Here is a 22,261-nt window from a genome sequence, read left to right as displayed (position 1 = left end):
TTTTGGTGTGAGGGCGAGTGTTGGAAGTTTGATATTCTCGCTCTTTTTCCATGTGAAACGATCTGTGAGTGTCAGGGTCCGGAATCCGCGTTCCGGGTCTCGATCCGGTCCGAGGGCTTCCGGACTCCGGGTCCTGCAGTTGTCCCTTCCGTCACCTGTGAACTAGTTAGGACCCTCCTGGCTCAAGGAGGCACACCTGTAACTCATTGAGCTGCAGGTGTTTATAAGGGGCCTTGGGACTGGGACCAGGAGGGTGGTCGTTTTGTTCTGTATCCTGTTCTGCCCTGCTGGGAATCCAGTTCTACCCTGCTGGGAATCCTGTTCTACCCTGGTTGCTGACCTGCTGGGAATCCTGTTCTACCCTGGTTGCTGTATATGCTCTATCCGGTTAGTCTTGTTTCCCTGCTTCTCTCCTGTGTGATGTTCCCGCGGTTCCGCCTTATTCTCCTTGCTTGCGCTGCCACGCGGTCGGTTGCCTTTTCCAATTTACCGGTGCATCACGGTAGTCCTGCTGTACACCCTGGACCCAGCGTCCTACCCGTTGCCTCCGTCGGGTGGGTCCGGCAGGGGTTCTGCCCCTTCCACCTATTGCTCCCTAAGGGTTGTGCCCCGCACCTGCCCAGGTGTCCGCAACTGGCCCAGGCCTCTGTGTTTTCCGACTGGGAGGCAGCCCTGCCCGGGATCCATGCGGCCCGCCCTAGGGGACTCCTACCCTTGCCTCCCTTCGATTCCCATGGACTGTGCCCGCACCTGTCCAGGTGTCCGCGACTGGCCCAGGCTTCTGTGTTCCCGCCTGGGAGGCGGCCCTGCCTGGGATCCCTGCGGCCCCGAACTGTGGGATCTCTCTGCCTGCCCCGAACTGTGGGATCTCTCTGCCTGCCCCGAACTGTGGGATCTCTCTGCCTGCCCCGAACTGTGGGATCTCTCTGCCTGCCTGAACTCCGGGAGCCCGCTCCGCTCTGCCTGCCTGACACTCTATCTACCTGAACCCCAGCTCTACCCTTAAATGCCATGGTATCCCCATCCTGTCCTCCCCCTAGTAGTGTCTGCGTCCTACGTTTGAGTCCATCCGGCCCCCGTTCCTGACAGTGAGGATTAGTGTAAGGCAGAGTATTGCTTATTTCGGGTGAATGTTGTAGCTGCTGTTTCTCCATGTGAAGTGATCTGTTATTACTGTTGTGAGGGGGAGTGTTGGCGATTTGGTGTTTGATTGAAAAAAAGTTCAATAGGTATGCGGACAGGAAAGAAATGGAGGGTTATGGGATTGCGGGTCGGTGAGAATAAGCGTTTGGCACAGACTAGAAGGGCCGAGATGGCCTGTTTCCGTGCTGTAATTGTTTTATGGTTATATGATGATGTAGCTGCTGTTCTTCTGTGTGAAATGATCTGTTAGAACTGGTGTGAGAGAGAGTTGGAGATTTGCGATGAATGTTGTAGCTGCTGGTTTTCCTGGTAAAACAATCTGTTCGTATTGGTTTGAGGGAGAGTGTCGGGGAGTTGGGGTTTGATGATGTAGCTGCTGTTTCTCTGTGTGAAGCGATCTCTTTGTATTGGGGTGAGGGAGAGTGTTGGGCATTGGGGTGAATGTTGTAGCTGCCGTTTCTCCATGTCAAGCAATCTGTTAATACTGTTGTGAGGGAGAGTGTTGGGGAATTGGGGTGAATGGTGTTTTTCACTGTGAATCGATCTGTTGGTATTGGTGTGAGGGAGAGTGTTGGGGATTTGGGGTGAATGGTGTCTTTCACTGTGAATCGATCTGTTGGTATTGGTGTGAGGGAGAGTGTTGGGGATTTGGGGTGAATGGTGTTTTTCACTGTGAATCGATCTGTTGGTATTGGTGTGAGGGAGAGTGTTGGGGATTTGGGGTGAATGGTGTTTTTCACTGTGAATCGATCTGTTGGTATTGGTGTGAGGGAGAGTGTTGGGGATTTGGGGTGAATGGTGTTTTTCACTGTGAATCGATCTGTTGGTATTGGTGTGAGGGAGAGTGTTGGGGATTTGGGGTGAATGGTGTTTTTCACTGTGAATCGATCTGTTGGTATTGGTGTGAGGGAGAGTGTTGTGGATTTAGGGTGAATGGTGTTTTTTCACTGTGAATCGATCTGGGTATTGGTGTGGGAGAGTGTTGGGGATTCAGGGTAAATGATGTAGCTGCTGCTTCTACGTGTGAAGCGATCTGTTAGTTTTGGTGTGAGGGAGAGTGATGGCGATTTGGGGTTTGAAGTAGTAGCTGCTGTTTTTACCTGTGAACGGATCTGTAGGTATGGGTGTGAGGGAGAGTGTTGGCAATTTGGGGTGAATGTTGGAGATGCTATTTTTCCTTCTGAAGTGATCTGTTGGTATCGGTGTGCTGGAGAGTTTTGGGGATTTGGGGTGAATGTTGTAGCAGCTGTTATTCCATCTGAACTGAACAGTTAGTTTTGGTGTGAGGGAGAGTGTTGGGGATTTGGGGTGAATGTTGTAGCAGCTGTTTTTCCATCTGAACTGAACAGTTAGTTTTGGTGTGAGGGAGAGTGTTGGTGATTTGGGGTGAATGGTGTTTTTCACTGTGAATCGATCTGTTGGTATTGGTGTGAGGGAGAGTGTTGGGGATTTGGGGTGAATGGTGTTTTTCACTGTGAATCGATCTGTTGGTATTGGTGTGAGGGAGAGTGTTGGGGATTTGACATTCTCACTGTTTTTCGTGTGAAGCGATCTTTTACTTCAGGCGTGATGGCGAGTAGCTTGGGTTTCGAGTGTTAGTTTGATTGTGCGGGTTGATGTTTTTATTTCCAATTTTTCCCTGTATTTCGGGGCTATCGGCAGAAGGCCAATCTCAGTTTTTTTTTATTCAATTAACACTTTGGGAATAAACTGAACTTTGAACCTTCGGGACCATACCCGTTCGCCCTCCACGGTGCGCATGCGCCCCAACATGGCGCCTGGTCCTTTCCCTCGTCCCCGGGATCGTGGGTCTGTGAAAGCCGGGAAGGACAGCAATGTCCCAGGGTGCGGGGCCGCGGTGTATCCGAAGTTCGCAGCAACTGTCCCCCAGTCGCGGAGTGGACACCTCCGCCCAGAGCCCCGATCCCACCTGCAGTCGATCTTGCTTAGCCTATTCGTTGTGCGCATGCGTATTTGATACTGATTCCCTTCTGCGCAGATTTCTGGGTAAGTCAGGTGCCATTGCAACCAAGCTGAGGCTCTTCGCAGTACAGTAGTAGTTTCAAATCTCTTACTGTCTCTTTCAGTTAGTCCTGACGGAGGGTCTCGGCCCGAAAAGTCGACCGTACGTCTTCCTATTGATGCTACCTGGCTTGCTGCGTTCCACCAGCATTTTGTGTGTGTTCCTTTTTTTCAGTCAATGTTTCCAAATGTTGCTGATCTTTCATTTTTAGCCTCAGACAACTGGTCTGATTCCCTTTTCCTACTCTCTGTAACGACCCTTCCGGTTTGGAGCCCCGAATCCCTGATTCGTGCTGGCCCCTCTTTCGTTTCACTCAACACAAGTGGTGGGTGCAGGTTTGTTTGCAACATTTAAGAGAAATTTCAATACATACATGGATGAGAAACGTACGGAGGAATATGGTGCCGGTCTATGGAACAAGGCAGAAAAAGAGGTCAGCACAAACGAGATGGGCTGAAATGTGTTTCTGTGCTGCATGAATCAAATTGTATTCTGATTTGTAATTTCCACAGTCAGTTGTTTGCTCCTAAAGACTGAACCCAGAGATCTACAGAATGGGTGAAGAGGCTGCCCACTGACTGTTCCTGTTCTCAAAGTCACTGGGATGTCCCGTCACTGAGCAGATATTGTCTTCTCATTCTCTTCTGCCCAGTCTGTCACTCAACAAGCTCAGTGTTTACAGGAAATGATAGAACTCACAGAGAAGTGGCCCCACTCTGTCTCAGTCTGGTGATGGGGAAACGCTCTCACTCCCAGAGAGTGCTTGTGGAAATGTAGAATGAGATGGCAAAGTTGGACAAAAAGCTGAAAGAAGTTCTGGAGTTTGAAATGGTAAATCAACACACTGAACTGAAATTCACACTGAAAACTGGCCCACAACATTGTATCGACCTCAGAATATCCTCCAAGAACAATCTAAATATTCTCTCCTCCATGCCCCTCCATCTTCCATCATCCATATACCTCAGTCTTTGAAAAGTCCTTCAAAAATCTGCCTCAGACTCCACTTTGCGGGGTTTTCAATGCTCTGTTTAACTCTGACACACCCCTCCTCCCTACTACACTTGCCTCCAATCATCTTAAAATTGTTGCCCTCCCCCATATTACCATTTCTAGGGAAATATCACTGGCTGTCCACCCAATCTGTGCCTCTCATCATCTCGTCCACCTCTAACACGTCAGCTCTCATCCTGTCGCTCCAAAGAGTAAAACCGAAGCTCGCTCAACCTACCCTCGTAATTCATGCTGTTGAATCTTGTTAAGCCTCATGTGAACCCTCTCTAATGGTTAAACACATTCTTCCTTTCATGAATCGACACACAAAATGCTGGAGGAACTCAGCAGGCCAGTCAGCATCTATGGGAAAACAGTCAGTAGGGTGTGTTAGAGCACAGGTCCATAAGACATGGGAGCAGAATTAGGCCATTCAGCCCATCGAGTCAGCTCTGCCATTCCATCATGGCTGATCCTGGATCCCACTCAACCCCATACACCTAACTTCTTGCTCCATCAGTTTCCTGACTGATCAGGATTTCATAACCCACCAGCCTCTGACTAAAAAAAAATTACTCCTTGCCTCTGTTCTAAAGGGTCACTCCTCAGTTTTGAGGCTGTGCCGTCTAGTTCTGGATACCCACACCATAGGAAACATCCTCTCCACATCTACTCTTATCTAGTCCTCTCAACTTTTGGTAGGATTAATAAGATCCCCCCACATTTTTCTCAATTCTATTGAGTGCAGGCCGAAAGCTGCCAAACGCTCCTCACATGTTAACCTCTGGATTCTCTCCAGTGCTTTCTGCGATATGGGGTCCAAAACTGTTGACAATATTCCAAGTGTGGACTAAGTGGAGTTTTACAAAGGCTCAGCATTATCTCCTTGCTGACATATTCTATTCCCCTTGAAATAAATGCCAACATTACATTTGCCTTCTTTACCACAGATTCAACCTGTAAATTAACCTTCTGGGAGTTTTGCTCTGACCTCTGAACTTTTGACCATCTCCCCATTTAGATCATAGTCTGTGCTATTGTTCCTTTTACCAGAATGTATTACCATACATTTCCCAGCACTGTATTCCATCTGCCACTGTTTGCCCATTCTTCCAATGTGGAAGCGCTGTAACGTTCTACTTGCAACATTTCACTTTTGAAGTAAGAATGGTTTGGCTGTGCCTCTGCTTTTTTTTTGGAGCAGAGGAAGGTAAGTCTGTTTTTTGTGATTTAAAAAGTCATGTAAAGCCCAGCTAGATGGGTAAAGAGAAACTTTTCCACATAAGCCTGATGTTTGGAAATCTCAAGGAAGATGTTCACCCCAGAGATGACCCAGTTCACCAAATGAAGCATCAAGGGAGACTGAAACATTGGGGCAGCAGGAAGTGTGTGCAACTGTCAAAAGAAAGCCTTTGCACCCAAGTAATCCCCCCTCTTTTGAAGGTGAGTGAGAGACTGTCGGTCATGGGTCGAGAAGCGACGGAGAGGATTGTAACATAGGAACAACCAGATGCTGCACTCCTGCCTTCTGAGAGTGGTGGGTTAATTCAGTATTTGAGAATCTCTGGTACATTCTGAGAGTGGTGGGTTAACTCTGTATTTGAGAGTCTCTGGTACATCCTGAGAGTGGTGGGTTAATTCTGTATTTGAGAGTCTTTGGTACATCCTGAGAGTGGTGGGTTAATTCTGTATTTGAGAGTCTCCGGTACATCCTGAGAGTGTGGGTTAATTCTGTATTTGAGAGTCTCTGGTACATTCTGAGAGTGGTGGGTTAATTCTGTATTTGAGAGTCTCTGGTACATTCTGAGAGTGGTGGGTTAATTCTGTATTTGAGAGTGTGGTACATTCTGAGAGTGGTGGGTTAATTCTGTATATGGGACTATGGTACATTCTGAGAGTGGTGGGATAATTCTGTATTTGAGAGTCTCTGGTACACTCTGAGAGTGGTGGGTTAATTCTGTATTTGAGAGTCTGTGGTACATTCTGAGAGTGGTGGGTTAATTCTGTATATGAGACTATGGTACATTCTGAGAGTGGTGGGTTAATTCTGTATTTGAGAGACTCTGGTACATTCTGAGTGGGGTGGGATAATTCTGTATTTGAGAGTCTCTGGTACACTCTGAGAGTGGTGGGTTAATTCTGTATTTGAGAGTCTGTGGTACATCCTGAGAGTGGTGGGTTAATTCTGTATTTGATTGTCTCTGGTACATCCTGAGAGTGGTAGGTTAATTCTGTATTTGAGAGTCTCTGGTACATCCTGAGAGTGGTAGGTTAATTCTGTATTTGAGAGTTTGTGGTACATTCTGAGAGTGGTGGGTTAATTCTGTATTTGAGAGTCTGTGGTACATTCTGAGAGTGGTGGGTTAATTCTGTATTTGAGAGTCTCCGGTACATTCTGAGAGTGGTGGGTTAATTCTGTATTTGAGACTTCTGGTTCATTCTGAGAGTGGTGGGTTAATTCTGTATTTGAGTGTTTCTGGAACATCCTGAGAGTGGTGGGTTAATTCTGTATTTGAGATTCTGTGGTACATTCTGAGAGTGGTGGGTTAATTCTGTATTTGAGAGTCTCCGGTACATTCTGAGAGTGGTTGTTTAATTCTGTATTGGAGAGTCTCTGGTTCGTTCTGAGAGTGGTGGGTTAATTCTGTATTTGAGAGTTTCTGGAACATCCTGAGAGTGGTGGGTTAATTCTGTATTTGAGAGTCTGTGGTACATTCTGAGAGTGGTGGGTTAATTCTGTATTTGAGAGTCTCCGGTACATTCTCAGAGTGGTTGTTTAATTCTGTATTGGAGAGTCTCTGGTACATTCTGAGAGTGGTGGGTTAATTCTGTATTTGAGAGTCTCTGGTACATTCTGAGAGTGGTGGGTTAATTCTGTATTTGAGAGTCTCTGGTACATTCTGAGAGTGGTGGGTTAATTCTGTATTTGAGACTATGGTACATTCTGAGAATGGTGGGTTAATTCTGTTTTTGAGAGTCTCCGGTACATTCTGAGAGTGTTGGGTTAATTCTGTAGTTGAGAGTCTCTGGTACATTCTGACAGTGGTTTGTTAATTCTGTGTTTGAGAGCTCCTCCTGTTCTTCCCTTAAACAGTTTACCTTTCACCCTCAACCCATGACCTCCAGATGTATTCAAAAGTTCGAATTAAATTTTATTATCAGAATACGTTTATGTGACTACAATCAACCCTGAGACTCATTTTCCTGTGAGGATTCTCAGCAAATATGTTTAATTGTAAGTACAACAGGATCAATGAAAGATCACCCAGTGTGCAGAAGACAACAAACTGTGCAAACGCAAATTAATATCAAGGACATGATATAACAAGTGTAAGTGAGATCATCGGCTGTGGGAACATCTCAATTGTTGGGCAAGTGTCTTTTGTTCGAGAGCCTGATGGTTGAGGGGTAGTAACTGTCTTGAATTTCATGGTGTGAGTCCTGAGGCTCCTGTATCTTCTACCAGATGGAAACAGTGAGATAAGAGAGTGGCCTAGGTGGTGAGGATCTGTGATGATGGATGCTGCTTTCCTACAACAGTGTTTCATGTAGATGTGCTCAGTGATTGTGAGGGATTTACCCATGATGTACTGTCCAAATCCTTTGCAGGATCTTCTGATCAAAAGCATTAGTGCTTCCATACCAGGCTGTGATACAGCCAGTCACTACGCACCTGTAGAAGATTGGCAAAGTGTTCAATGTCATGCCAAATCTCCGATGACTCCTAAGGAAGTAGAGGTGCTTCTGGGAAAGTTGTTGAAGGTCAGGCAGTGGATGTTGTCGACCTGGCCTTTGACAAATTTCTGCATGGAAGGTTGGTTAAGAAGGTTCAGTCGTTCAGCATTTGGGACGAGATACTGAAATGGATTGAATTGGCTTTGTGGGAGAAGCCAGAGAGTGGTAGTCCATGGTTGCCTCTCTGACTAGTGGTCTGCCTCTGTGATCGGTGCTGGGACATCGTTGTTTGTCATCAGCACCAACGATCTGGATGATGATGTGGTCAACCAGATCAGCAGATCTGAGGAATGCATCAAGACTGGGGTGTTGTGGATAGAGAGGAAGGCTATCAGAGTTTGCAATAGGATCTGGGCACAGCAAAACATGGGTTGATAAATGGCAGTTGGAATTTAATGCAGACAAGTGTGAGGTGTTGCACTTCACTGGGACCATCCAGGACCGTTCAGGGTGTGAGACTGACCAGGCACTGAGGAGTGTGGTAGAACAAAGGGATCTGGGAATACAGGTCCATCGTTCATTGAAAGTGGCCTCACAGTTATATAGGGTCGTAAAGAAATCTTTTGGCACATTGGACTTCATAAATCGAAGTACTGAGTATCGGAGATGGGGTGTTATGTTGAAGTTGTGTAAGATATTGGTGAGGCCTAATTTGGAGTATTGTGTGCAGTTCTGGTCACCGACCCACAGGAAATGTTTTGAAGGAGGCCAGAGAAAATTTGCAAGAATGTTAGTGGGACACGAGGACCTGAGTTCTGAAGAATTGTTGCGTAGGGTAGGACTTTATTCCTTGGACTGTAGATTGGGTGGGACTACCCATACCATGGGTTGAGGGTGAAAGTTTAAAGGGAACATGGGGGGGGGGGAACTTCTTCACTCAGAGGGTCATGAGAGTGTGGAATGAGCTGCCAGTGCAAGTGGTTCACACGAGCTCGAATTAAGAGATTTTGAGATGGGTACCCGGATGATAGGACTATGGTCCTGGTGCTGATGGACGAGAGCGAGCAGTTTAAGTGGCTTAGATAGGCCTCAGGGCCTGTTTCTGTGCTGCACCTCTGTAGCCTCTGCGGCTGCTCAGCACAACAGGACTGAATCCTGGTCGCTGTGCAGGGGGTCTCCGGATGTTTGCTTTAAGATAGACTGCTGTTCTGTTTCAAACCCTGTGTCTCAGGTGCTCACCGTCCCTGTCGCATGGCTAATGTACAGTGGAGAGGCCACTCTAGTCCATCTGGTACCTGCTCGTGTCCCTTTCAAATCCATCCCTGCTGTTCACCACTGACTCACCCTCTAATGTTCACTGGTCTGTGGGTGAAGAGCTTTACCTCGGATTTCCTGTACGTCTTTTAGCAGACTGGTGAGTTCACTGGGGTTGTGTCCCGAATAATCCTCATTCCCCAGGGCTCTTGGCAAAGGAAGAATGTCATGGGTGGTGAAATCCCCTGCTCAACAGCTGGGATGTTGCATCGCCACACTCCCCTTGAACATATGGTAGCAGAACAGTAGGTACATCTTTGATGGAGCAAGGCCTGGAACAGAAGAGGGGCCCAGCACCAATCGGGGCTCGGGACACGGCGGTGACTAGAGTTTACAGGGAGTAGGAGGAGGTCAGAGTAGAGATAAGCAGCATTTGGAAACTGAGAGGTAGAAAAATTGGTCTAAGTCTGCATAATGCTGGAGGAACTCAGCAGATCAGGAAAGGAATAAAGTCGCTTCTTGTCAGAAACGAGCCACGCTCCCAAATAATGGCTTCAAGACAAATTCAAGGAAACAAAGTTTATTAACAGTTCTGCAGAGCTGGGCCCCTTCAGAGAAGGGAACCCTGAACCTTACAGGGCAGCAGGTTTTATCCTTCTTCCTTACCCCTCCCCTCCCTGACTCGGGAGGAACACAGTGTTTTCCCATTCCATATTTGGAGTTGTTGTTTACACATTTCTGTAAAACAATAGTCCATATCTCAGGACTTCAATGATTACAATCTTCGCATATCTGCTCTGTTTTCCACAAGCAGTTAATTTTGTCAGGCGCTTCTGCATTCCTGCTTATCAGACATAATTAAATCACATTTGTTTACTGACTTTAACCCTTTTCCAAACCCACAGACATCTTAATTTACTTCAACTCTCACAATTCCACCCTTTTTCTTTTTAAGATGTGCGTAGCAGCTAGCATTTCTCCTCTTTCCAGGGGGCCCACTGTCCTTCCTCCGCCCCCCCCGTGGAGGGTCAACTTTCTTCTTTAATAGCATAAGTTTTAGCTCGTTTGTCCCATGTTGGGGTAACGCTACTGCCTGGAGCTGGAATATACTGCGCCTGATCAGTGTTCGTATCCAAGGAATCACACACGGCAAAAGTAAGAGAATCATTAGACCCCCGCCTGCTACTAGGAGAGCGGTGCGCCACCAACTACCTCCCAGTAGCCCGTCTAGCCAACTCGTGTTCCCCAGGGATCTCCTGTTTTGTACTGGCACGTGGGCCAGTTTCCGAATTTTGTTGAATATTTTTAACAAGACCTTTCCACCGGATCCAAATTGACTTTACTGAATTGCCGCCAGTACAAAGGTGGAAGTATTTGTTAGTGATTGTGGACCACTTCACCCGTTGGGTGGAGGCTTATCCGACCACCAAGGCGGACGCTCCAACGGTGGCTCGCATATTGTTAGAGAATATAATCCCGAGATATGGAATTATGGGATCCATTGATTCCGACCGTGGAACACACTTCGCCTCTAAAACCCATCAACTGATCTGCGTCGCTCTCGGAATTGAATGGAAGTTGCACACTCCATGGCATCCCCGGAGTTCCGGGAGGGCTGAGAGAATGAACAGCTCTCTAAAGGCACAATTGGCTAAGCTAATGATGGAAACTAAGCTACCATAGACTAAGTGTCTCCCTATTGCTCTTTTAAGAATACGAACTGCACCCCGCAAGAATATAGGGATATCCCCATATGAGATGCTGTTTGGACTCCCGTATTGGAATAAGGTAGAGGGGTACCCCAGGTTACAAGGGGGCGATATCTTTGTAAGGGACTATTTACTGGCATTATCCCGTTCCTTTGCAGAACTGTGGAAAAAGGGTCTCTTGGCCCAGACTCCGCCGCTCGACTTTGCTTTACATCAGATCGTGCCTGGAGATTGGGTTCTGGTGAGGACCTGGAAGCCGGAGAAGTTACAACCACAGTGGGAAGGCCCTTTCCAGGTCCTGCTATCAACAGAGGCGGCCGTACGGACAAAAGAAAAAGGGTGGACACACACATCCAGGGTAAAAGGACCGGTGAAGCCCGAAAGCCGCGCTGAGTGGACCTGTGTTCCCGGTGAAGAACCGTTGGTGGTGAAGCTAAAAAGGCAGCAAAAATGAACTCTATGTGGACTGTAACATTATTGACTGTAATATATTTGATTCTATATGTCGGGGAAATTGAAGGGAAATGTGACAAGTGCAGAACCGTGGTACGAGTGGGGCAGAGGGTGTTCCCAGGATCATTTGTGTCCCACTCGTATGTGAATGATCAATGCTATGATCTAAGTAAAAGAGAAGAATGTTGAGAGAATAGTAAACCTTATTACCAAGTTTATAGTAAGGGTCATGGGGATATCGTACACCGATCAATATGTTAAACCGAATTATTAGACTACAGGCGGTGGTGGAAGTGATAACCAATCAAACGGCACTGGCATTGGAGCTGTTGGCAAAACAGCAGAGCCAGATGCGAACGGCAATATACCAGAACAGGCTGGCTGTGGATTACCTATTGGCCTCTGAAGGTGGGGTATGTGGGAAGTTCAATCTTACAAACTGTTGCCTTAAGATAGTAAATTAAGATGTGCGTGGGTTTGGAAAAGGGTTAAAGTCAGTAAACAAATGTGATTTAATTATGTCTGATAAGCAGGAATGCAGAAGTGCCTGACAAGATTAACTGCTTGTGGAAAACAGAGCAGATATGCGAAGATTGTAATCATTGAAGTCCTGAGATATGGACTATTGTTTTACAGAAATGTGTTTTAAAAAAAAAACAACTCCAAATATGGAATGGGAAAACACTGTGTACCTCCCGAGTCAGGGAGGGGAGGGGTAAGGAAGAAGGATAAACCTGCTGCCCTGTAAGGTTCAGGGTTCCCTTCTCTGAAGGCACCCAGCTCTGCAGAACTGTTAATAAACTTTGTTTCCTTGAATTTGTCTTGAAGCCGTTATTCGGGAGCGTGGCTCGTTCCTGACACTTCTGGTCAACCAGCGCCTGGACTCTGCTGAGTCCCGGCAGCACTCTGTGTGTGTTTCTGGACATTTCCAGCATCCGCAGCGTCTCATTGTCGGGACGCCTGTTCATGTTCAGAATACGTTTCTCCAAAACGCTTGCGGACAGGCTCTTGCACCCAGAACCCCCCGCGCGTCCGACGCGCATGCGCGGCGGTCCCGGACGGCGAGTGGCCGCCAGGCTCGGGAGGGTCGGCCGCAGGTAGGAGCGGGGCCTGGGGCCTGGGGCCGAGGCCGGGGCCGGGACCGGGGTCGGGGGAGGCGGGAGGCGATCACCGCGAGCCGCGGACCCGTTCCCCGCTCTCTCAGCTCCGCCATCCGTGCCCGGCCCCCCACGGGGGGAGCTCGACGCTGCCGCCATTTCTGCCGCAGCTCGCTTCGGCCGACAGACGGGTCTGCGGGTCGCCGCCTGGCAGCCAGTGGGCCGTGTTTGGAAAGGCATCTAAATCCCAAATGCTGCATGGGGACAACGGAACAAAATCCTCCCACCAGCTTCAGTTACATAGGACACAGAAATCTACTGCCCTTCGGCCCTTAATTTTATTACTCTTAACCTACCCGGGAAACTGCTTAGAATTTCTTTTCTCAGCTCTCTACCTATCTGACAGTCCATTAAAAGACCCTATTGTATCCGCCCCTATTGTAAAAATAGAAGTTACATGTTCTAACTTTACTTTAAAATCCACAATTCTATTGGAATTTTGTATTTTACTCGTTAGTTTCCTTGTACTTCCTTCTTGCACCTGCTCCTCATTTACATCACTGTGGTCGGCAGTACATTCCAGTATATTCACATCACTCTCTGTGTTAAAAAATTTTCCCTGACATCCCCTCTGTACCTGCTTCCAAGCACCTTAAAACTATCCTCCCTCATGTTAGATAGATAGATAGATAGATACTTTATTCATCCCCATGGGGAAATTCAACATTTTTCCAATGTCCCATACACTTATTGTAGCAAAACTAATTACATACAATACTTAACTCAATATAAACATGCATCTAAAATCACCCTCTCAAAAAGCATTAATAAGTAGCTTTTAAAAAGTTCTTAAATGGTTTACTAAGAAATACATTGAATGGTAACTTAAGCTCAGTCCTGACCCCGGCACTTTAACATATCCTACCCCTGGCGTTTGAATTGTAAAGCCGAATGGCATTGGGGAGTATTGACCTCTTCATCCTGTCTGAGGAGCATTGCATCGATAGCAACCTGCCGCTGAAGCTGCTTCTCTGTCTCTGGATGGTGCTATGCAGAGGATGTTCAGGGTTTTCCATGATTGACCGTAGCCTACTCAGCGCCCTTTGCTCTGCTACCGATGTCATACTCTCCAGTTCTGTGCCCACGTCAGAGCCCGCCTTCCTTACCAGCTTATTAAGACGTGAGGCGTCTTAATGTGTTAGGCATTTGATCCTGAGAAAAAGCCTCTGACTATCCACGTGATCAATGCCTCTCATCATTCTCATGCAACCCTATCGGGTCAGGTCTTATCCTCCATCACTCCAAGGAGGAAAGGCCGAGTTCACTCAACCTATTCTCATAAGGCATGCTCCCCAATCCAGGCAAGATCCTTGTAAATCTCCTCTGCACCCTTTCTATGGTTTCCACATCCTTCCTGTAGTGAGGTGACCAAAACTGAGCACAGTACTCCAAGTGGGGTCTGACCAGGGTCTTATATAGCTGCAACATTACCTCATGGCTCTTAAACTCAATCCCATGGTTGATGAAGGCTAATACACCGTATGCTTTCTTAACAACATTGGCAGCCTGCGCAGCTGCTTTGAGTGTCCTCTGGACTCAGACCCCAAGATCCTTCTGATCCTCCACACAAGCCTATACATATACATATACACACACACAAATATACGCTAACATGCACACATGCATACATATGTACGCACTGCATATAAATACACATAAACGAGCATACATATTTACACACACTTATGCATGCACATATACATACTCGTGTGTAAACACAAATTTACACACACATATTTGCAAACATACACATACTCATGAATATTTGCACACACACAACATACATATTTACACACATATGTATACATAGTTATTTGAGAAAATCTCCTTTCTCTTACCTCTTCTTGTTCTGGACCTTTCCACCCATGAGAACATGTTCTGTACCACTCTGTCCGGGTACTTACTGATATCTTTGTTACCGTTGTCCTGGGTAACAAGTGACCTGCAGCTTCCACATCAGAAGAATGCCACACTCCAAACGGAAATACGACTGCCTTTCCCTTCATAGTCATTGGCATTATCATCGATGGGTTCACCACCATCAGTCACCCGGGGGGCGGGCGGAACTCACACATCAGTCACTGTGAACTTGAGAGGTAAGTGATCATATGATCGAATTCAGCCTGAAATTTGAGAGGGAGAAGCTAAAGTCAGATATATCAGTATTGCAGTGAAGTAAGGAAATGACAGAGGCAGGAGAGAGGAATTGGCCAGAATTCATTGGAAAAGAACACTGGCTGGGATGGGGGCAGAGCAGCAAGGGCTGGAATTCCTGGAAGCAATTCAGAGGCACGGGGTATAAACATCCCGAAGAAGTATTCTAAAGGGAAGATGAGACAACTGTGGCTAACGAGAGGTCCACGTCAAAGAGAGCATGTAACAGAGCAAAATTTAGAGGGAAGTTCGAGCACTGTAAAACTAAAAACCAACAGGTGGCAACAAAAGTCATTCAGAAGTTCAAGATGGCTTACGAAAGTAATATTAAATAGGAAACCAGAAGTTACTTCAGCTACATAAAGTGTAAAAGAGAGGCAAGAGTGGATATCAGACCACTGGGAAATGATGCTGGAGAGGCAGTAATGGGGAGCAATGAAATGACAGATGAACTTACGAAGTATTTTGTATGAGTTCACTGAGTAAGACACCAGCAGTGTGATGGAAGCTCCAGGTGTTGGGGGTAATGAACTGTGTGTAGTTACCATAACTAGGGAATAGGTTCTTGGGAAACTGGAAGATTGCAAATGTCATTCCACACTTCAGAAAGGGAGGGGCCGACAAAAGGAAATTATAGGCTGTAGTCAGCCTAGTTTCCTCAAGGAAACATCTTGCCTGACAAATCTGTTGGATTCTTTGAAGAAATAACAATCAGGGTAGACAAAGGAGCATCGGTTGAAGCTGTGTACTTGGATTTTCAGAAGGCTGCTTAAGATGCTGCGAGCTCGTGGTGTCACAGGAAAGATTTGAGCATATTTAAAGTAGTGGCTGATTGGAAGGAGGCGACGAGAGAAAATAAAGGGCACCTTTTCTGGTTGGCTGCCGGTGACTAATGGTATTCTACGTGGGTCTGTGTTGAGACCGATTCTTTTAACGTTATATGTCAATGATTCGGATGATGGAATTGATGGTTTTGTTGCAAAGTTTGCCGATGATCTCAAGGTAGGTGGAGGGGCAAGTAGTTTCGAGGAAGTAGAGAGACTACAGAAGGACGTGGACAGATCAGGAGTATGGATGAAGAATTGGCAGATGAAATACAGTGTTGGTATGCACTTTGGTAGGAGAAATGAAATGGGACTTTTCAGCATGGAGAGAAAATAGAAAAAAACTGAGGCACAAAGGGTCTTGGGAGTTCTTGTGCAGTATTCCCTAAAGGTTAATTTGCAGGTTCAGTCTGTGGTGAGGAAGGCAAATGTGATGCTGGCAATCATTTCAAGAGGACTAGAATGGAAAAGCACGGATGTAATGTTGAGACTTTTCAAAGCACTGATGAGGCCTCACTTGGAATATTGGGAGCAGTTTTGGGCCCCCTATCTTAGAAAGGATGTGCTGAAACTGGAGAGGGTTCAAAGGAGGGCCATGAAAATGATTCCAGGATTGAGTGGCTTGTCATATGAAGAGCGTTTGATGCCTCTGGGCCTGTGTTCTCCGGAATTCAGAAGAATGAGGGGTGACCTATCAAATGGTGAAAGGCCTTGATAGAGTGGATGTGGAAAGGATATTTCCTGTGGTGGGACAGTCGTACGACCAGAGGACACAGCCTCAAAATAAAGGGGCATCCTTTTAGAACGGAGATGAAGAGGAATTTCTTAAGCCAGAGAGTGGTGAATCTGTGGAATTCTTTGCCACAGTGGCAGCAAGTCTTTATGGATATTTAAGACAGAGGTTGATAGATTCTTGATTGGTCAGGGAGAAGGCAGGAGATTGAGGCTGAGAGGAAAATTTGATCGGTCATGATGAAATGGAGGAGCAGGCTTGATTGGCCAAATGGCCTAATTCTGCTTCTGCAGTGGCATGCAAAAGTCTGGGCAGCCCTGGTCAAAATTTCTGTTACTGTGAATAGCTAAGTGAGTAAAAGATGACTTGATTTCCAAAAAGCATAAAGTTAAAGATGACACATTTCTTTAATATAAGCAAGATTACTTTTTTATTTCCATCATTTACAGTTTCAAAATAACGAAAAAGGAAAACGACCTGAAGCAAAAGTTTGGGCACCCTGCATGGTCAGTACTTAGGTACACCCCCTTTGGCAAGTATCACAGCTTGTAAACGCTTTCTGTAGCTAGCTAAGAGTCTTTCAGTTCTTGTTTGGGGGATTTTTACCCATTCGTTCTTACAAAAGGCTTCTAGTTTTGTGAGAATCTTGGGCCATCTTGCATGTACTGCTCTTTTTGATGTCTATCCACAGATTTTTGATGATGTTTAGGTCGGGGGACTGTGAGGGCCATGGCAAAACCTTCAGCTTGAGCCTCTTGAGGTAGTCCATTGTGGATTTTGAGGTGTGTTTAGGATCATTATCCTGTTGTAGAAGCCATCCTCTTTTCATCTTCAGCTTTTTTACAGACTGTGTGATGTTTGCTTCCAGAATTTGCTGGTATTTAATTGAATTCATTCTTCCCTCTACCAGCAAACGTTCCTCGTGCCACTGGCTGCAACACAAGCCCAAAGCATAATCGATCCAACCCCGTGCTTAACAGTTGGAGAGATGTTCTTTTCATGAAATTCTGCACTCTTTTTTTCTCCAAACATACGTTTGCTCATTGCGGCCAAATGTTCTATTTTAACTTCATCAGTCCACAGGATTTGTTTCCAAAATGTATCAGGCTTGTTTAGATGTTCCCTTGCAACCTTCTGACGCTGAATTTTGTGGTGAGGATGCAGGAAAGGTTTTTTTCTGATGACTCTTCCATGCAGATCATATTTGTGCAGGTGTCGCTGCACAGTAGAACAGTGCACCACCACTCCAGAGTCTGCTGGAGTTTTAATTTGCCTTTCTACCAATCCTACGAGCAGACCTCTCGGAAAGTTTTCTTGGTCTTCCAGACCCCAACTTGACCTCCACCGTTCCTGTTAATTGCCATTTCTTAATTACATTACGAACTGAGGAAACAGCTACCTGAAAATGCTTTGCTATCTTCTTATAGCCTTCTCCTGCTTTGTGGGCATCATTTATTTAAATTTTCAGAGTGCTAGGCGGCTGCTTAGAGGAGCCCATAGCTGCTGATTGTTGGGACAGGTTTGAGGAGTCAGGGTATTTGTAAAGCTTTGAAATTTGCATCACCTGGCCTTTCCTAACGATGACTGTGAACAAGCCATAGCCCTAACAAGCTATGTAAGGTCTGAGACCTTGGTAAAAGTTATCCGAGAGCTCAAATCTCTTGGGTTGCCCAAACTTCTGCATAGTGCTCCTTTCCTTTTCTTCACTCTAAAATTGTACAGAACAAAAATAATACACTAATCTTGCTTAAAATGTTGAAAAGAATGTTTCAACTTTAACATTATGATTTTTGGAGATAAGTTCATCTTCTAGACACTTAACTATTCACAGTAACAGAAATTTTGACCAGGGGGCCCAAGCGTTTGCATGCCACTATATATGTTATGGTCTTAAGGCACTAGCAGTGTGCCTGATATTGTAGTGTGTGAGGGAAGAGAAGTGGGTGCAGAAATTGTGACAAGAGAGAAGGTGCTCAAAAAGCTGAAAGACCTGAAGGTGCATAAGTCACCCGGACCAGATGAACTGCACCCTAGGGTTCTGAAAGAGGTACCGTTAGAGATTATGGCAGCATTAGAAATGATTTTTCAAAAATCATGGTGCCAGAGGACTGGAAAATTGCAAATGTTAGTCCACTCTTTAAGAAAGGAGGAAGGCAGTAGAAAGGAAATTATAGACCAGTTAGCCTGACCTCAGTGGTTGGGAAGATGTTGGAGTCAATTGTTAAGGATGAGGTGATGGAGTACTTGGTGACACAGGACAAGATAGCACAAAGTCAGCATGGTTTCATAGAAACATAGAAAACCTACAGCACAACACAGGCCCTTCGGCCCACAAAGTTGTACCGAACATGTCCCTACCTTAGAAATTACTAAGCTCACCTATAGCCCTCTATTTTTCTAAGTTCCATGTACCTATCCAAAAGACTCTTAAAAGACCCACCACCGTTGCTGGCAGCCCATTCCACGCACTCACCACTGTCTGAGTAAAAAAAGCTTACCCTTGACATCTCTGTACCTACTCCCCAGCACCTTAAACCTGTGTCCTCTTGTGGCAACCATTTCAGCCCTGAGAAAAAGCTTCTGACTATCAACACGATCAATGCCTCTCATCATCTTGTACACCTCTACCAGGTCACCTCTCATCCTCTGTCGCTCCAAGGAGAAAAGGCCAACTGCACTCAACCTATTCTCATAAGGCATGCTCCCCAATCCAGGCAACATCCTTGTAAATCTCCTCTGCACCCTTTCTATGGTTTCAACATCCTTCCTGTAGTGAGGCGACCAGAACTGAGCACAGTACTCCAAGTGGGGTCTGACCAGGGTCCTATATAGCTGCAAATCCTGCCTGACGAACCTGTTGGTATTACAAGCAGGATAGATAAAGGGGATGCAGTGGATGTTGTATATTTGGATTTTCAGAAAGCCTTCGACAAGGTGCCACACATGAGGCTGCTTACCAAGTTAAGAGCCCATGGTATTACAGGAAAGTTACTGGCGTGGTTAGAGCATTGGCTGATTGGTAGGAGGCAGCGAGTGGGAATAAAAGGATCCTTTTCTGGTTGGCTGCCAGTGAATGGGAGTGTTCCGCAGGGGTCGGTGTTGGGACCGCTTCTTTATATGCTGTATATCAATGATTTAGATGATGGAATAGATAGCTTTGTTGCCAAGTTTGCAGATGATTACGAAGATTGGTGGAGGGGCAGCTAGTGTTGAGGAAATGGGTAGGATGCAGAAGGACTTGGACAGATTAGGAGAATGGGCAAGAAAGTGGCAAATGAAATACAATGTTGGAAAATGCATGGTCATGCACTTTGGTAGCAGAAATAAATGTGTGGACTGTTTTCTAAACAGGAAGAAAATCTAGGAATCTGAGATGCTGAGGGACTTTTACAGAGCACCCTAAAGGTTAACTTGCAGGCTGAGTCTGTGGTGAGGAAGGCAAATGCCATGTTAGCATTCATTTCAAGAGGTCCAGAATATAAGAGTAAGGATGTGATGCTGAGGCTTAATAAGGCACTGGTGAGGCCTCACATTGCGTATTGTCAACAGTTTAGGGCCCCATATCTTAGAAAAGATGCGCTGGCATTGGAGAGAGTCTAGAGGAGGTTCATAAAGATTCCAGGAATGAAAGCATTATCATACGAGGAATGTTTGATGGCCCTGGGTCTGTACTCACTGGAATTCAGAAGGGTGAGGAAGAATCTCATTGAAACCTTTCAAATGTTGAAAGGCTTGGACAGAGTAGATGTGGTAAGGATGTTTACCATGGTGGGGGAGTCTAGGACAAGAGGGCACAGCCTCAGGATATAAGGGAGTCCATTTAAACAGAGATGCGATAAATTTCTTTAGCCAGAGAGTGGATGAACTTGTGGAATTTGTTGCCAATGCAGTTGTGGATGTCAGGTTGTTGGGTGTAAGTTAAGGCAGAGATTGATAGGTTCTTGATTGGATACAGCATCAAAGGTTCCAGGGAGAAGGCTGGGAACTGGGGTCGAGGAGGAGGTTAAAAAAAGGATCAGCCATGATTGAATGGCAGAGCAGACTCGATGGGCCAGACGGCCTAATTCTGCTCCTGTGTCTTATGTGTAGGGTGCGGGTGGGGGGGTGTCAGAGTAATTAGGAAGTCCCCCTGAACAGCCATGTAGTATGTGCTCATTGTAGCCCTGTGGGACTTGAAATAACTTGTTATCGGTCTGGATACCTGATCCGTGCCCAGTTGGAAGATCTGGAGTTGTGTTTCCAACTTGCGTTGAACCTCAGTATTGAAGAGGTGACCAGATATTTCCTTTGTTTCACCAATAATCTGATGTGGATCCGAGGAAATGAAGAAGAATCTTGTCCCAGCTGTAAAAGTGCTTTTTTTTGTCTCAAATTGCATTTTTTTTCCCCTCTCAGTGAAATCCATTGGAACCAGGGTGCTGAGATCACACCAGTACTTGTTGATCTGTTCCGTCAGTGGGAAGCGATTCATTCTGTCATCCAAGCTGACATAGATCCAAAAATTCACACCAGTGACAGAGACTGCTCGATTGCTGCACGTGTGGGAAGACATTCACTCGGCTGTCTGATCTGCTGACACACCAGTGAGTTCCCACTGTGGAGATGCCGTTCACCTGCTCAGACTGTGGGAAGGGATTCACTCAGTCATCTCAACTGAAGGCACATCAGCGAGTTCACACTGGGGAGAGACCGTTCTCCTGCTCCGACTGTGGGAAAGGATTCACTCGATCATCTGATCTGCTGGCCCACCAGTCAGTTCACACTGGGGAGTGGTCATTCACCTGCTCAGACTGTGGGAAGGGATTCAATCATTCATCCCAGCTGCAGACTCACCAGCGAGTTCACACTCGGGAGAGAACATTCACCTGCTCCGTGTGTGGGAAGGGATTCACTGGGTCATCTGCTCTCCTGGTACACCAGCGAGTTCACACCGGGGAGAGGCCGTTCACCTGCTCCGACTGTGGGAAGGGGTTCATTCGATCATGTGACCTACAGATACACCAGTCAGTTCACACTGGGGAAAGGCCGTTCACCTGCTCAGACTGTGGGAAGGGGTTCATTCGGTCATCTGATCTACTGACACACCAGTCAGTTCACACTGGAGAGAGGCCGTTCACCTGCTCTGACTGTGGGAAGGGATTCACTCAGTCATCTCAACTGAAGGTACATCAGAGAATTCACACTGGGGAGAGGCCGTTCACCTGCTCAGACTGTGGGAAGGGGTTCACTCAGTCAGCCCACTTACTGGCGCATCAGCGAGTTCACACTGGGGAGAAGCCATTCACCTGCTCAGACTGTGGGAAGGGATTCACTCAGTCATCCCAGCTGAAGCTACATCTGCGAGTTCACACCGGGGAGAGGCCGTTCACCTGCCCTGAATGTGGGAAGGGATTCACTCGATCATCTCAACTGAAGCTACATAAGCAAATCCACACTGGGGAGAGACCGTTCACCTGTTCAGACTGTGGGAAGGGGTTCACTCGCTCATCTTACCTCCTGGCACACAAGACAGTTCACACTGGGGAGAAACCGTTCACCTGCTCAGAGTGTGGGAAGGGATTCACTCAGTCATCTCACCTGAAGCTGCATCAGCGAGTTCACACCGGGGAGAGGCCGTTCACCTGCACTGAATGCGGGAAGGGATTCACTCAGTCCTGCAATCTTGTAGCGCACTATCGGGTTCACAATGGGGAAAAAGTTTAAATAAATGGCAAGCTGGATATGAACCATCACAGTTCCTATATCCAGAGACAAATTCAGAAGTGACTGTCGGTGTTGAACTCTCGATTATTGTTGCTGCTCACCAAACCCAGTCCTGCACCCCGGTCACTGGCATTCCTTCTGCTGATTTCATATTCAATGGGACTGGAGTTTAATATTCTGCATCTGAGACAAATAAATCAGTTCCATTTTAAACTCTGTCTCGGGTATTTATTTAATCTGCTACACACCCAGTGTACAGTCGGGAGTCAACTCAGCCCAGCTGGTCCTTGCTAGTATTTCTGTTCCTCGACCGTGCTTTTAAATCCTGTTCTGCTGCTCACCTCTCACTGTCGCTGTGGTGATGGGTGCCAGTCTCAACTCTGTGGATGAAATGGCTTCCCTGGAATTTCCTGCTTGACTTTTTGCAGACTAAAGAAGAT

At 46.4% G+C, this 22,261-nt stretch overlaps 1 protein-coding gene across 2 annotated transcripts; it reads left to right on the top strand.

Annotated features, from left to right (window-relative positions):
* Positions 1-12,263: 12,263 nt before the first annotated feature.
* Positions 12,264-22,034, top strand: LOC140717819 (uncharacterized). Of its 2 annotated transcripts, XM_073031540.1 has the most exons (3): positions 12,314-12,347; positions 16,568-16,624; positions 20,514-22,034. In XM_073031540.1, exon 3 carries the CDS (start codon positions 20,721-20,723, stop codon positions 21,819-21,821), a length of 1,101 nt encoding a protein of 366 aa, XP_072887641.1. In that variant the 5' UTR covers positions 12,314-12,347; positions 16,568-16,624; positions 20,514-20,720; the 3' UTR covers positions 21,822-22,034. The 2 variants fall into 2 exon arrangements, with proteins under 2 accessions (XP_072887640.1, XP_072887641.1); XM_073031539.1 differs by lacking the exon at positions 16,568-16,624 and having other exon boundaries at positions 12,264-12,347.
* The last annotated feature ends 227 nt before the right edge of the window (positions 22,035-22,261 follow it).

Source organism: Hemitrygon akajei, chromosome 28, assembly GCF_048418815.1.
Source record: "Hemitrygon akajei chromosome 28, sHemAka1.3, whole genome shotgun sequence".
Lineage (NCBI taxonomy): Eukaryota > Metazoa > Chordata > Chondrichthyes > Myliobatiformes > Dasyatidae > Hemitrygon > Hemitrygon akajei.
This window is presented reverse-complemented; position numbering and strand designations above follow the sequence as displayed.